Genomic DNA, 16,811 nt, shown 5'->3' with positions numbered 1-16,811 from the left:
CCTCTGATGAATGCCTTGGTTTTTTCCATGACCCCCTCTAATGTGATTGGGAGATCTTCAAGGAGCTTTTCCACGAGTTGGTTGCTTCTCACCCCGTGGCAAAAAGCGTATACTATTACTTGGTCTTCCGCTTCTGCCACCTCCATACTTTCTCTATTAAACCTTTCCATGAATTCTTCGACGGTTTCTCCATCCCGTCTTTTCAAATTATGCAATGAGGTATGATCTTTTGTACCTCTTCTTCTTCGGCCGAAACCTTTCAAAAAGACCCTCTGTAGGTCATCGAAGCTATCTAAAATTCCTGCTGTCAATTTGTCGATCCACTTTTGTGTCGCGCCTGTTAGTGTTTGGGTAAACATGTAGCACCAACCAGGCATCGACCAAACTTCCACCTCTGCTGCCCCCACAAACGAAAATATATGGTCATTTGGGTCTCCTGTGCCAGCTGTTGTCTGTTGTACGACAATCTTTGTCTTTAGTGAGCATACATGTTCTTTTAATCTCTTTTCATAACAAAGCTCTGACCATAGTTCTAGATGGTCGGTAGGGGGTGTTACCAAACTTGGATAGCCAATCCAGTAATGGTAAAAAAGGGGGGTAACACCCCCTTCCGACCATCCACAACTATGGGGTGTTACCCCTTCGGATAGAAAATATTATTGGCGAGAAGTCTTTGACGTCTCTTTAAATTAAAACTAAATCGAAAGGGTTGGATTTAGATTGGTTGAAATGGAGAAAAATTAATTTGTAATGTTGGTTTGGTTGTGCTGTAACAGTGCTTTTCCGACTAGTTTCTTGATAGCAGTTTAGCGGTCTCCTTTTTGTTAATAAAATGAGCCGTTCGAAAAAAACAATCTCTCTCTCAATAAGCTTTTGGTTCCTCTCAAACTAAGTTAGCTTCTTAATGTTATACCTAACATAATAAATAGAATACAAATCCATAAAATAAATAAATAAATAAAAAGTTAACATTTTTTATAAAGTTAAATATAGTTTGTAATGGAACCAGGTTGTTCAAAAAGCTCGTAGCTCGCTTGATAAAAACCCGAGTAAATCTAGCTAAAAAAACTTGATTTGAAACGACATGAGCCAAACCGGATCATTTTTGTAACCAAGCGGAGCTCGAGCCAAGCTCGGCTCGTTGGCTCACTTTTATGCTCATTTAACTTCGAGCTCAACTACTCGAGCTGACCGAGTTGCCTCAAATAATTTCAGCTCGAACCCATGATGGCTCGACTCATTTACAACCCTAAATTTCCAAGTTTTAATTTAATGATTAAGTGGATACATTTAGAACAAGATGATGACTCAAAACTCGTTTATTGCAATAAATTAGAGATTCCAGATTACATTGATGTTCATATAACCATCACAATTCAAATCAAACTAGTTACCTTATTTAAGTCAAACTATAAGAAAAAGGCAAAAAATCCCCGGCTTTCTAACCACGACAATTAAGTACGCTAACAATCACCAGCATAATCTTGTTACCCAACGAGTCGTTTTGTCACAATAAACTTCAGCCTCAGTAACCCTTCGTGCAAGAACTTGCTAGTTGAATACTTTGGATGAGTGATACTTGTAGTTCTCCCGTAGTATGAAGTTAGTAGTTATTTGCATGAACATGTACAGTTGTCCTGATTTGTTTATAAACGTCCACTTTAGGAAAATTGAATTTAAATAAGATAGAATTACAAATTTTGTCCTTTAAACAAAGTCAATTTACGGTTCGTGTCCTTTATTTAGTTTCTTTGCATGCAGTGTCCTCTAAACTTTTTTTCTACACGTTATGTCCTTTGCGCTTACTGGGTTAGAAAAACACAGTTAAATACCCTCACGTGAGGCGCATTAGAGGGCACATTGGTCTTTTTAACAGAGTGCTCCAAATATATTATTGTAAAAATAAATAATAAATATTAAATAGATACTCTCTCTCTCTCTCTCTCTCTCTCTCTCTCTCTCCTCGTCTTCTTTCTCTTCTCGTCTTCTTTGTCTGCCCGGAGCTCGCAGGAAAATCAATGGTGGTTCGAAATCTGGAAACAACCAACGCCACCGCCTCGCCTGCAACTGTCGTCGGAAATATAGCCATCCACCAGATCTGGTGGAGAGTCATCAGAAACCAACCGTAACCCTAAAATTCTACTACCGGAACGTCGTCCTCTTCTTAAAAAAATCCATATTTGCTTTCCTCATACTCAGCTTCAATCTCAGCCTTCTTCCTTCTCCTCTTCATCTTATTATCAATACCATCATCTTGAAATGCCGAAAGATTCAACCTTTTTGTTTTCTTGATGTCTAATTCGGTGTCGGAGTCATCCGGGTCGGGTTTATTTGAAGAATTGGGGATCTGGGTGTCTGATTTTGGTTCGAAATCGGCATTTAATTGAAAATTTGTGGAAGATCTGAAGATTGATTGGTGGGTTTGATTCGGAATGGGTTTGAATCGGAGAAGATTGAATCAGAGGTTGGATTATTGGGTTCTTGATGGGTGTTACAGAATAGGGATTTGAATATGTTGTCTGATGAAGGTGGAGGTGAAGAATTAAGGTTTTCGGGTTTGGGTTGTGTTGATTTCTTACCCATTATTAAAGAAGAAGATGAAGAATTCTGGTGGCCGGAAACCGGAGGTGGTAGTTCAGGTAGTCTGAAGCTGGAGGTGGGGTTGGTGGTGGATTTTAGGGTTTTGCAAGTGTGGGAGGGGTGATAAACTTTTTGCAGGTGTAGACGAAAAGACCAATATGCCCTCACATGCGCCTCACGTGAGGGTATTTAACTGAGTTTTTTAACCCAGTTAGCGTAAAGGACATAACGTGTAGAAAAAAAAAGTTTAGGACACCGCCTGCAAAGAAACTAAATAAAGGACACGGATCGTAAATTAGCTTTGTTTAAAGGACAAAATTTGTAATTCTGTCTTTAAATAATCCCAACTATGGACTATTGTCAAATAATAGTCTCAACTAGCGAGTTGGCTGTTGACGGTCCCATCTTTTAACGCATGTGTTCCCAACGAACCGCGATTAACGGAAGCCTAACTCTGTTAGTTTCCGGTCGCCGGAAAAACATTTTTGGCCAAATCTAAGGTTATGGCACCTCAATAATTGAGGCTTTACTAAAAGAGGAGAAGATTCCTAAAAATCCGATATAAGATTACAAAGAGGTTTGAGACGAAACTGTTGAGCTTTCAGGAAACAAAAAGAAGTTTTTCGTCCGGAAACGTTATTCCGGCAACCAGAGACTAACGAAGTTACGCTTCCATTAGTCGTGGCTCGTTGGAAACAAATATGTTAAAAGATGGACCATCTAGTTAGATGCCAATAGTTCATAGTTTGAATTATTTAAATTCAAATTTCCAATAATTTAATATCATAATAAATTTCATGTTATGTAATACATGGAGTTCTAAAGCCCGTGGATTTCATCTTGTAATTTGGTGTTTTTTCTCCCCTCCGGCTCCGGCTTGTAGAGGTAGCTCGCGGGTGCGATGTTTTTTTTGTCCGCATCTGCTGTTTATAAAAGTTCATCGTTAGGAAAAAAATACATTGGTTATAAGTTTGTAAAGAAACAGATATTTTGTAATGCAGCTTGGTCGACCGACAGTCCCATAATGTAATAACTAACTTAACTCGAGCTTTCCCGGTAACCGGTTGAACCGGCAAACGCAAATAATAAAATAATACGTTTATTTATTAATTTATATCAAGTGAAGGCATGCATACATACATACTGAAGAAGAAAACTAAGGGGCTAGTCAGTTAGTCAAGTGATGTGATTTCAAGATCTCATTTTGATCTTCAGATTCTCTCAAGTTTGTTTGTTTGTTTATTTTGGATCACTGAGATGCAGGCGAATGGTGGATTGGTGGCTGGATCACATAAGAGGAATGAATTGGTCAGAATTAGACATGATTCTGATGGAGAGGTATTTCCTCTAGTTCTGATTCTTAGTTCTGTGTAATTTGAAATTCATGTAGATCTTGTTTGATCCAATATGATGCTTTACTCAATCGCCGCCTAGTCAGGATTTTTACATACATGATTGTCATTCTAGTTCAATGTTAATTTAGAGTCTCCATTCAGACTTATAGATGAATTTGAAGTAATCTACTAGTTATATGATTCTACATATTAATTAATAATATGTGGATGGATCGATTATTATTATTAGTTTTAGCTAGCTATTGGTTGATTTGGTGCATTGATCATGCAGCAACCGAAGCCGTTGACGAATTTGAACGGGCATATATGCCAGATTTGTGGGGACACAGTAGGCCTAACCCAAAGTGGCGATATCTTTGTTGCTTGCAACGAGTGTGCGTTCCCGGTTTGCAGGCCGTGCTATGAGTACAAAAGGAGAGATGGGAATCAGTCTTGCCCTCAATGCAAGACTAGATACAAAAGACACAAAGGTTCGGTTTGTTTATATGAGTTCATCAAGAACATGTTGACTTTTGTTTGTATTATTTAAGTTTGATATTATGCTAGCAGGGAGCCCTCGGGTTGATGGTGACGAGGATGAGGAGGATGATGATGACTTGGAGAACAAGTTCAATTACCCACAAGGAAACAACAAAGCTAAACACCATTGGCAGGGAGATGAATCTCAACAACCGGTTCCACTTCTCACTAATGGCCAGCAAGTGAGTCATCAATATCATTTATGAATGAAGTTTCAGCAACCTTAAAAAAATAATCATTCTTTTTGTCAGTCTATTAAGGGATTTGCTTATGAATGGTTCTATTTGGTTTATGCTTTTATCACTAGCAGGTGAAATAAATCTTTTTGGCCTAAAGTGTGTTTTTGAACCCTAAAACCTCCTGAATCATTTTATTCAATCATTTAAATACTACTGAAACAGTTTAATTTTTGTGATCATATTTGATACAGGATTATTTATAATATTTAAACTATTCGATAATAAATATTCTGTCAACCTACATAACCACACAGTTTGGGTTCGCTCAAACAGAACCAAAAATCGAAAATTTGTTTTTTGAGTTTTTGAAACCGTCTGGTTTTGGTTTTTCCAGTTTTACCATATAAGTTTGAAAATTTTTGTCAAAAAGAATTGGTCCAAAATAATGAATTTGGGCATAAACATATTTTTTTAATTAATTGATTATCATACACTTGGGTAACACTACTTTTTAAGATTTTATAAGTTAAATATATGTAGGCTCACACCTCTTATTTTCAGGTCTCAGGTGAAATTCCAAGTGTTACAGACAATTTGTCTGTAAGAAGTACATCAGGCCCGTTAGGTCCCGGTGACAAGCATGTGCACTCACTTCCGTACATCGACCCGCGGCAACCAGGTGCCAAGAAAAATCTCTTATCGCATTCATAAATAGTAATTGTTTTATACTTTGCAGAACTCTGATTTGATGCATTTTCCTGTAGTTCCTGTAAGAATAGTGGACCCGTCAAAAGACCTGAATGCTTATGGCCTCGGTAATGTTGACTGGAAGGAAAGAGTGGAAGGGTGGAAACTAAAACAAGAGAAAAATATTATGCAAATGAATAACAGATATGGTGGTGAAGGTAAAGGGGGCGGTGAGATTGAACGCACCGGGTCCAATGGCGAAGAATTACAAATGTACGCATCTTTTGATATTATTCCTGTTTATATGCTTGATTAACGAGGTTCTTGTTTATCGTGCTGACTTGGATTTTTATGTGACAGGGCTGATGATGCGCGTCAACCAATGAGCCGAGTGGTGCCTATTTCATCAGCTCATTTGACTCCGTATCGTGTTGTAATCATTCTACGGTTGATTATTTTGGGTTTCTTCTTGCAATACCGTTGCAGTCATCCGGTGAACGATGCATATCCCTTATGGTTGGTGTCTGTTATCTGTGAGGTTTGGTTTGCGTTATCATGGCTTCTTGATCAGTTCCCAAAATGGTTTCCTGTTGAACGTGAGACCTATCTTGACCGTCTTGCAATGAGGTAAACATTATTTTCATTGCAACTTTAGTTTTCTTTTTCTTTTTTAGAAATTAGTTTTGTATTAATGTGAAGTTTGTTTTTGTAGATATGACAGGGAGGGAGAGCCGTCACAGCTGGCACCGATTGATGTGTTTGTGAGTACGGTGGACCCGTTAAAAGAACCGCCTCTGATCACAGCAAACACAGTGTTATCAATTCTGGCTGTCGAGTACCCTGTTGACAAGGTCTCGTGCTACGTGTCTGACGACGGTTCCGCTATGCTTACATTTGAGTCGCTCTCAGAGACTGCAGAGTTTGCGAGGAAGTGGGTCCCGTTCTGCAAGAAACATAGCATTGAACCCAGAGCACCCGAGTTTTATTTTGCTCAGAAGATAGATTTCGTGAAGGACAAGATTCAACCGTCTTTTGTCAAGGAACGCAGAGCAATGAAGGTCAGTAATCCCATTTAAAAAAAAAAAAAACTTTTGTTGGGTTTATCTGATGCAAATTTACTTATTAGAATAATATATTGATGACAGAGAGAGTATGAGGAGTTTAAAGTACGGATAAATGCTCTTGTAGCAAAAGCACAAAAGATGCCGGAAGAAGGTTGGACGATGCAAGATGGAACTCCTTGGCCCGGAAATAACCCTCGGGATCACCCAGGAATGATTCAGGTGTGAACAAAATTTGCATGAGAAATATATTAGGTTTCTTATTAAGACAAATAGTATTCATGTGATGATGTGGATTTGATTGTGTAGGTGTTCTTAGGGCTCAGTGGAGGTCTTGATACAGACGGTAACGAGCTTCCGCGTCTAGTTTATGTTTCTCGTGAGAAACGTCCTGGTTTCCAACATCACAAGAAAGCCGGTGCTATGAATGCTTTGGTTTGTTCACATTTACCTTCTATAATATTATTATTGTGAAAATTGTTGTTTAGTTTATGAAGGCTTGTGATTGACAGATACGAGTTTCGGCCGTGTTGACAAATGGTGCCTATCTTTTGAATGTCGATTGTGATCACTACTTCAACAACAGCAAAGCTCTTAAAGAAGCCATGTGTTTCATGATGGACCCCGCTTATGGAAAGAAGACTTGCTATGTTCAATTCCCACAAAGATTTGATGGCATTGATTTGCACGATCGATATGCTAACCGCAACATTGTCTTCTTTGATGTATGTTTGCTTCTTCTTACTCCATTAATATTAAATATAAGGGATTTTAACTTGCATGCATATTGATCTTGAAATCATGTTTTGTAGATCAACTTGAAAGGGCTGGACGGCATTCAGGGGCCGGTTTATGTGGGGACGGGTTGTTGTTTCAACCGACAAGCGCTTTATGGATATGATCCGGTGTTGACGGAGGCTGATTTGGAACCAAACATTATTGTTAAGTCTTGTTGTGGTTCACGTAAGAAAGGAAGAAACAGTAACAAGAAGTATGTAGATAGTAAACAGAGAGCGATGAAAAGAACTGAATCGACCGTTCCCATTTTCAATATGGAAGACATGGATGAGGGTGTCGAAGGTTCTCTCTCTCGCCTTTTTTCCAATATATGTTTTTGTACAATTATGATTACAAAGACAATAACAATACTAATACGATCTTAAGAGCAAATTACATTTTGTCAAAAACAGCACTTTGGGGTCAAAACTATCAAAAGTTACATCTTTGATATTTATAGTTGTTCTTTTCTAAGATCTTTAGGGTCTTTCACTAACTTCTGTTAAATTTATGTAAAATAACTATCAACTATGTTACCCCATAACCTAATTTTTAATTAAGATGATCCAGGATTTTCGATTCGTTTTTGGCTGGTTTACAAAATTGGTTGGGTATATCATTTTTAGTACAGCTTCTTAGATATCATTTGTTTAATTAAAATTTGTTCGTTTTTGTTTTGCAGGATATGATGAGGAAAAATCGTTACTCATGTCTCAAAAGAGCTTAGAAAAGCGATTCGGTCAATCTTCGGTCTTCATTTCTGCTACTTTTATGGAGATGGGTGGTATTCCACCCACCACAAATCCCGCTACCCTTTTGAAAGAGGCCATCCATGTTATTAGCTGCGGGTACGAGGACAAAACCGAATGGGGCAAAGAGGTAATTTTATCTTTTCACACACTTACCAAAATGGCCATTTTGCCCTTCTCTTTTTGAAATGATGACACGTGTTCTTTTTGCTGGCATCCAGATCGGATGGATATACGGGTCAGTGACAGAGGATATTTTGACAGGATTTAAGATGCACGCGAGAGGATGGATCTCGATCTACTGCATGCCCCCACGGCCGGCGTTCAAAGGGTCTGCTCCGATCAATCTTTCCGATCGTTTGAACCAGGTTCTTCGGTGGGCTTTAGGTTCAATCGAAATCTTACTCAGCAGACATTGCCCCATTTGGTATGGGTATAATGGTAAATTGAAACTCTTGGAGCGGCTCGCGTACATTAATACCATTGTGTATCCTCTCACCTCAATCCCGCTACTTGCTTATTGTGTACTTCCGGCTGTGTGTCTTCTCACCGGAAAGTTCATCATTCCTGAGGTATTTTGCCTTGTTGGCTTGTTTAAATTAAACCCTAAATTTTTATTTTAATCTATAATAATAGTAAGAACCTAAATTTTAATATATAACACTAGTAAGAACTAAGAACATATAGAAGTATTAAAGAAAAATAAAAAATAATATATATAGTATTTTGAATCATGTTATAGATTCTCCAGTTTATAAATTTTGTATTGTGTGTATCTTAAATGTTATCTTTATTGGCGTATTAACAAGCTGACTTGAGCTCGACTCTTCAGCTCGTTAAAATAAATGAGGCAGGCCAAACCGAGCCGGCTCGTTTATTAGACTTTTATCAAGAATAGAATTCAGACCCCTATTTGACTTTTGAGGTCAAAACATGTTAAAATTGATGCTAATTCCAAGTATGTGATTGTTACAGATTAGTAACTATGCCAGCATATGGTTTATTCTTCTTTTCATCTCCATCGCCGCCACTGGAATCTTAGAGCTCCGGTGGAGCGGTGTTAGCATCGAGGACTGGTGGAGAAACGAGCAATTTTGGGTGATCGGTGGCACCTCGGCTCATCTGTTTGCCGTATTCCAAGGTCTCCTCAAAGTCCTTGCGGGAATCGACACGAACTTCACCGTCACATCAAAAGCAAGCGATGAAGACGGTGATTTTGCAGAACTTTACATCTTCAAATGGACCGCTCTCCTCATCCCTCCGACCACCGTCCTTATTGTTAACCTGGTCGGAATCGTCTCCGGTGTCTCGTCGGCCATCAACAGCGGGTACCAGTCGTGGGGCCCATTGTTCGGGAAGCTGTTTTTCGCGATATGGGTGATTGTCCATTTATACCCTTTTCTCAAAGGTCTGTTGGGTCGTCAAAACCGCACGCCCACGATTGTTATCGTGTGGTCGATTCTACTGGCTTCGATTTTCTCGCTGCTGTGGGTCAGAATCGATCCGTTTACAACCGATGATAAGCTTGATGCGATACGAGGGCAGTGTGGGATTGACTGCTAGCTGCTGATGTTTGTTTTGGTATATACATAATATAAAAAACATCACTTTGTGTTGTGTTTTACTTCATTTTTTCGAGTGATTTGGTAGTCAAAGCAGCCGTGCGGTTCCAGATAGTACTGCTATATGTGTAGGAGTTGTTTATGGTTCATGTTTCACTGTATCCGTATTATATTTATACACATTACTTATTTTTTCGTTTAGTTGGTGGTTAACATAAGTTTTAAAGAACTGTCCTTGTTAACACATGTATGCAGTCCACAATTTTGAAGCATTTAGGGAGCTAAAGCCTTTTTGAGTTGTATGAGTTAAGTGTCTAAAAATGATGTTGTGGTATTGGCATGAAGATTTTGCATAATCAAGATGTGTCATACGAGTAGGTGGTTAAATAGATTTTGTTGTTGAATGGCTAAGGAAGGTGTTTCAAGTGATAGACTTGTGTTAGGATCAACCACAAAAGCAATAAAATAAAAATAACGAACGTTTGAATATGCCCATTTAACGAACTTGAAAAGACAATTCTGAAACTACCCCTGAAATTGATAAAATGTTTGCTAACACCGAGGAGGCTCCGGTTGTTGAAAATGATTCTAGTACTCTTTAAAGAGAAAAACAAACAACAATACACACACCCCTTTATGTACCGACACCACCAGCCGCCACCATCGACCATTGGCAACCACATAGACGGTCCAGTTAGCAAAAAAACTAACAGTGTTCGCCTACCCTTAGCTTGGGATTTTTGTAGGAAAATAGGTCGAAAGTTGGGGTCGCTCAAAATTCTTTTTTAAGTTGAGCTTGCCAATGAAAGCTAGGTTATTATAATCCAATAAGCCTAATGCATATATTATGTTAACAATTGTCATATATGTTGTAACTATTTTTAACAAATAGTAAATGAGCCGAGCCCAAGTCGAGCTTGGAAAACTACTCACGAGCCAAGCTCGAGCTTAAGTCCTATGTAAGTTCAACGAGCCGAGCTCAACCCTAATGCATTATACTTATTTATACACAATAGAACACTTGCATATTAGGTTTGCAAATGAGCCGAGCCCGAGCTCGTCTCGTTTAACTTACACATATGACATTCGTCTATTTTTTCGTATTTGTAACCCGACCCCGTTTAGAGTTAATAAAATTCCAATCACTTATTTATATATTTATTTATTTGTTATTGTACGTTGCCTCATTTATGATTTGAAAGTATGAAATAATAGTCACGGTTGTTCCTTTATGTTCGTTAAAGTTTGTTCGTTTAGCCCTCAGTTTGTTTGGTTAGCCTATATTTATTTTGTTAGTTAGTGTAGTTAGTTCTTGTTTTGTTTCCATCCTCAAATCACAGGGACCTAGTAGCAATATTATCAAAATGTCTTTTTCTTCCCACCTGGTCACAATCATGACTTCAACACCTCCTTTACACCAGTTTTTTACATTTAATTTGATTTCAATTCTTGATATGTTACAACTGAACGGTATAATCACTTGCTAGTTTTTAATGACATTAATCGTAAGTTTAATTGTGTTTTAACAACTCTAAATTGGTTGAGAGATTGGAAACGTATTTTCGGACTTAATTCCACCAAATTGTTCCGTTATATCAACTATTTCTATAACCTAAGACCTCTAAAACGTTCTCCGGCCCCTCACAAATCAATTGGTAACATCAATTTCTTACAAAGCACTCTTTGCAATCGTTTTCAATTTTGACCCTAGCTCGGAACTCAAACTCATCGAACAACATCATTTCCGACTCAATCGAGTATGTATTTTTGTGTTTTTAGATCGTTTGAACATACAGATTCAAAACCCTCTGTCATTTGAAATTGACAGATTCATTTGATCAGTCAATTTGGAGAATTAACATTCTAGGTTTCATGTTGAATTTGGGGGTTTTTCTGTTTATTCATTAAAAATGATACAAATCAACTAAAAACAAGTTACCAATTTAGTGCGAGTGGTTGTGTTGTTTGTGTGTGTATGGGAATCCGAACCGAATTCAAATCTCACCATGTCCATTTCATTTTACAATTATATTTTTAGTTATTTTACTATTTTCACCATGTCCGATCATGCCGTTGCACTAAAATGTATTTGTTATTTGATTGACGTTATACTCTTTCTATTTGTACGCAATTACGTCTTTTAAACTATTTAATATAAAAAAATATATTAAAAAAACCGTTATTTTGTTTAGACTGATTCTAAGACCATTGTAAGCTCTTTAAAACGCATGTTAAGGCACCACATGAGTGTTTATACATATCTCTTAAATACACCAGTTTACCGGTACAACCATTAGTTTCAACCCATAAAACACTAGCTGCAAGAACCCTAACACTCTAGCTGCAGGATCAAGAAAACACTAGCCAGCTGACAGTAACACCTGTATTATCGATCGGGATACCCTATCCGGGGCATACCTCTCTTGCTTAGATTGATTACCCCCCGGCAAACTCGGACGCACCCACTCGTCCGAGAGGTGGGTACTTACATGCCCGTCTCAACGTCCTCGGAGGCCTATAACTAACTAAAATGTTGAGGCCTTTTTATTTTCTTTTCTTTATTCGTATAACGCTAGAGAGTATACAAAAATTATAGAATATGGATGATATGTTGTGATAATGGATATGAAGCAATCATCCTTAGCTTGTGGCTCATCATTGAGTTACTAATTCTAAAAGAAATCTACTTGCAAAATCTCATAATACATAACTCTTATTTAAGATGAATGCCCTATAAATCTGGAGGCCTAAAGCCATTGCCTCATTTAGCTTACCCACAAGACGGCCTTGGGTGCTTAGATGCAAACCTGTAACATTTCATAAAATAAAGTTTGTCAACACAAAGGTTGGTGAGCAATTCATAGTTTTTGAGCATATATGTATATAATAGAAAAGCCACAATCTTGTATACGAAACAACAAATAAATAGCAATAATTTGGATAATATGAGGTCGCTAATAAAAATACGTTAGCGGCACCATCTATAAGAGAATACCAAATAGATTCAGATTTCATGAGGTCGTTAATAAGAATACATTAACGGCACCGTGCTATAAGAGAATACCAGATAGTTCACGGATTTATGAATCAACCTTCCAAAAGCGATAAACATATAAGCATATAATCATGTAAGCATAGAACACCAAATCGAGCATTTATTTAAGTAAGGTATACAATAACGTTTGTGGTTTAAGACTCAAGTATAAATCATTTGATATGAATAAGTATGAAATGTCACCCCAAAACAAAAGATAGAAAACGGGGTATGAAGTTACTCACGTTCAAGTAATAAACTTGAAAAGTTGGTAATTTGAAGATTTGCCGGAACGACGGGTTTAACGTATAAACAAAAGAAAGTCTTGGATTTAGAAAGGTTTTCTTGAAGATCTTTAAATAAAATAATTGTTTCAAAAAGTAAACAATTAAAGTTCAGGGTTTAAAATGTAACTATTTAAGAATTTATAATAATAACCCTTTAAAAATGTAAGTTTGCTTGAAACCGGGTTAAAGTATCTAACCTTAATATTTACTTAACCTATGTTAAGTAATAAGGTGAGAAAAATGCTAAATGCAAGTTCCTTTGGGACAAAGATACTAAAACGGGTCTTTAGCGAGTGTTCGGGTTGTTGGTTCGGGTCTTGATAATTGGTCAAACCCAAAGTCAACTTTCCAAAATAATGAATGTTATGACATAACTCAATAAAACTTTATAAGACTTAACCAAGTATATAGATCTATTGTTTTAGAACTAACAACGTACGCTAAGTGAGTGTTCGGTTTTGTCGGTCCAAACTCTGTTATGAGATCAAGTTGGATCCAACAAATCCAAGTACTTAAGAAAATAATTAAAATCAGTTTATAAACTATTTTTAAAGAAATATACAAGTCTTGATAGTTAAAAACACACTTGTGTGTCTTAAGCGAGTAAAAATCGAATTGGTTCGTTTTCCATCTCACAATATGTTCCTTGATAGTTTCCACATGCCCAAATATCATAGATCTTTTATAATAATTTATAAATGAAAAATATTTAAGTTTTACAACTAAAAAGTTTACAACAAGTCTTTTAAGCAAAAGTTTCGGTTTGGTTCGGTTTTCATCTCCCAACGAGTTCATAGATGGATTCCACATGCTTAATATCAAAGAACTTGTAAAAATGATTTTTGAAACTCAAATTTAACATTAAACATGTTTAAACAACTATTTTAACAAAACTAGTAAGCAAAAGTTCGGTTCACGGTTTGGACAATTTACGGTTAAACCGAGGTTAGTCTCTACAAATCTCCACCATGGAACTTCATAAATATGACAAAAAAAACTAAAAAGAGTAGAAGTTAGTCATGGTCAGTATGTGCAAACAAGTTATGTGTGTGTGTATATATCAAGAACACGAAGTCCTACATGAAGCCTTGCCTTATGAGGTCCGAAACTTAACCAACCGGAGTCGGAGAAGTAACTACCAAAGGTAACAAGGGATGTGTATTATATATATGTTGTACCACCATATTCAAGTAATAAGAATTAGTTAGAACAAGGTTAGCTTTTAGTTTGACCTTAAGTAGTCAAAATAGCAAAATATTGAAGATGAATACTTGGATTTGAGAGAGATTTTGGAGAAGATGAACAACCAAAATGGTGTATGGAGCCTTGCTTTTATAATGATAAGAGTATGGTTCATACAAATAGGGTAAAGATGCATGTGATGGTTGAAATGGTCAAACAAGTTTTTGGTAAATGACAATATATAATAGTCCCCAAAGTTTGGTTTAAGTCATTTTTAAGGAGTTTTAACTTTAAGGACCAAAAATGATGTTTTCAAGACCCAACAAGTGTAAAACAATATTGTAACATAAAATCCATCATTTTGATTATATCATAAGCTTCGGTTTACAAAATGGGTCGGTTTACATGATAAACGAATACAAACGAGACCCGAAATTGACGAATGTCACAACCCGGGTGCGTATTGAACTAAAAGACTTCGTGCATCCGGTCTCGGTGTGAGCTGCCATGCCGACAAGTGACGATCTGCGACGGGAAGACAATCTGCGACGATCTTCATTTGAATTTCTAGTTTTGAATCTTTCACTTGGTATTGGCATGTTTACTCCAATGGTTTTCTGATGAGCAAAACATTTGTCAAAGTCAACTTGAATTAGTGCACATATATCAACCTTTTCTTGTTGTGAGATGCTTCCTTTCTTGAATTTGATTTTCTTTGGTGGTTTGTACTTCCCACTGCTCTTAGCATACCAAACTGAACTTGGTCTATCCTTTTTGGGTAACTCTTGTGGATCACCACAAATGTCAAAGATTTCGTGGTTTGAATAAAAAGGATAATAGGATGAAAATCCTGAATCTTTTTATTGGCTTGAAGATTTGTTCATAGAGTTTGAAACATTTACCCTTTCTTTGATATGATTTGACACTTTCTTCTTTGAGCCTTTCTCACTCCTTTGAGAACATTTACAGCTACAACAATGATTATTGTTCTCACTTGAAGTACTTTGTGTAATATCACTTGAATTTGATTATTTATCCTTAGAGAAGTCAGACTAATCTCACTAAACTCTGTTTCAGATAATACAAACTCTCATTCTTCATTAACAGTCACATTTTTATAACTTTTGACAAAACTTGTCTTGTCCTTCAAACACTGTCTTGAATTGACTGAATAAAGCCTCTCTTTTCTCTTTGTCAATCTTTAAAGAGTACTTGTTATTGAAAGGTGGAGGAACACTTTTGTACTTGTCTTCATGCTTAATTTCTTATATCTTTCCAATTATATTGCCTATAGTAACAAGATTTTTCAAGAAATCTACTTCCACTTGAAGTTCAATGTTCTTAAGCTTCTCATCAGTGTACATCTTCTTGAGACCTACAATCTCAACTGCAAATCTTAATTGGATTATGTAACTTTCAATGCATCCATCTTCAGCATTTTTGATTTGCTTTTCATAGGTTTTCTCACTCTCGTCATACACATAGATAATACTATCTCTCTTACCAATCTCTGATTGTAACATCCCTATTTCTTTCTTTAGATCATCGATAGTCAATAACAAATTAGAGTATGAAGATTCAGAAAGTACCTTTGAAGATGAGGATTCTCATTCACTCTTAATATTTGCCATAGGCGCAACATTTGCTCTTGCTATAGCTTCTGCATGATTACTGCAGTCAAAATCTCCATCTTGAGGATCTTGAGTAACAACAACATTTCCTTGGTTTCTTTGTTGTTGGTTATTGGCAACTGGTTGAGCTAGATTTTTTCTTTGCTGTTGATTTTGGTTTTGAGGAATTTGATTGGTATTTTGGTTTCTAGATTGTTGTTGTTGTGGGATGATTTGTTGGTTTTGTGGTTGGAGATTTTGTCTGTTTTGAGGGTATGGGTTTTGGTTTCTTTGTTGGTTGAAGTTGGTTTAGTTTTTATTTGACTCCGGTAAAACTGATTCTGGTTCACTTGCCCTTGATTTTGAAATTGTCTTGGAAGATTGCATTCCCTTGCAAAGTGAGCTGGTTGTTGACAGTTGTAGCATATGACTTTTGATTTGTCAAAACCAATTGTTTCATTAGGTCCTGTAAAACTTGACCTTCCAGTTCTGTTGAACAACCTTTTGCTTTTCACAACCAACATAGCAGCTTGCCATTTCAAATCCATATCTTCAAGATCATCATCATCAATCTGCTTTTGATCTTCTTGCACCACACTTGAATGAATTAGATTATTAGCAACAAAAGCATAGTAAGAATCTGTAAACATTGAGAAAAGTGCTTGGTACTCATTACTTTGAGATGCGGAGTTTGGAACAAAAGGAACTTGACCACTAGCAACTGATGAAGCATCGCTCTTCAATTATTTGCACATGGAATCTAGCTTGACTTGGCTGACTAGGAATAGGTGCTGATGCAACAGGGAAAACTTTTGGTGATTCAATAAGTTCATTTGGTTCTTTAATAATTGGAATTTGTTGTTGTGGTATTGTGCTCAAGGTGCTCATGGGAGAAATTAAAGCATTAGCAACTGAGAAGCTTGGCTTTTTATCATGAGATTTTCAATCATTTCATGTTCAGATGCTTGCAAAAATGATATGACATCATCTAACTTCAGGCTTGGGAAGTTGGCTTTTTCATTAATGAACTTTGCAAATTGTGTACCACTCACCAGATAAAGATGACAATAACTTCTTGTTCAAATCATTTTCAGTAATTTGTAAGTTTGTTGTCCTGTTTTCATTGACAATACTCACATGTCTTTGAAGAACTAACTTCAACCTTTCACGAACTTGAATCTGTCAATTTGTTGATTCAATATGTCTTTATTAATTTCTTTGAGTTCAGT

General features: G+C 36.8%; 1 protein-coding gene across 2 annotated transcripts; it reads left to right on the top strand.

Moving 5' to 3' along the window:
• The first annotated feature begins 3,799 nt into the window (after positions 1-3,799).
• On the top strand, positions 3,800-9,670 carry LOC143629555 (cellulose synthase A catalytic subunit 1 [UDP-forming]-like). Of its 2 annotated transcripts, none has more exons than XM_077098796.1 (14): positions 3,800-3,918; positions 4,216-4,405; positions 4,485-4,636; positions 5,195-5,312; positions 5,398-5,593; positions 5,681-5,947; positions 6,033-6,378; positions 6,466-6,603; positions 6,691-6,816; positions 6,894-7,106; positions 7,194-7,461; positions 7,841-8,037; positions 8,129-8,479; positions 8,883-9,670. In XM_077098796.1, the coding sequence occupies exons 1-14, from the start codon at positions 3,838-3,840 to the stop codon at positions 9,468-9,470; spliced, it is 3,231 nt and encodes a 1,076-aa protein (XP_076954911.1). In that variant the 5' UTR covers positions 3,800-3,837; the 3' UTR covers positions 9,471-9,670. The 2 variants fall into 2 exon arrangements, with proteins under 2 accessions (XP_076954911.1, XP_076954910.1); XM_077098795.1 differs by having other exon boundaries at positions 3,823-3,918; positions 4,207-4,405.
• The last annotated feature ends 7,141 nt before the right edge of the window (positions 9,671-16,811 follow it).

This window comes from Bidens hawaiensis, unplaced genomic scaffold (genome assembly GCF_021521415.1).
Source record: "Bidens hawaiensis isolate Kalapana, Puna unplaced genomic scaffold, B.hawaiensis_p1.1 tig00005272_1, whole genome shotgun sequence".
Taxonomy (NCBI): Eukaryota; Viridiplantae; Streptophyta; class Magnoliopsida; order Asterales; family Asteraceae; genus Bidens; species Bidens hawaiensis.
Note: the sequence above shows the minus strand (reverse complement) of the source record. Positions and strands in the feature narration are given on the sequence as shown.

Excerpts from the sequence above, each read along its gene's own strand:
- LOC143629555 (XM_077098795.1), top strand. The coding sequence starts at position 3,838 with ATGCAGGCGAATGGTGGATTGGTGGCTGGATCACATAAGAGGAATGAA. Across the intron at positions 5,313-5,397 it reads CATCGACCCGCGGCAACCAG|TTCCTGTAAGAATAGTGGAC; the intron begins GTGCCAAGAAAA and ends ATTTTCCTGTAG. Across the intron at positions 7,462-7,840 it reads CATGGATGAGGGTGTCGAAG|GATATGATGAGGAAAAATCG; the intron begins GTTCTCTCTCTC and ends TTTGTTTTGCAG.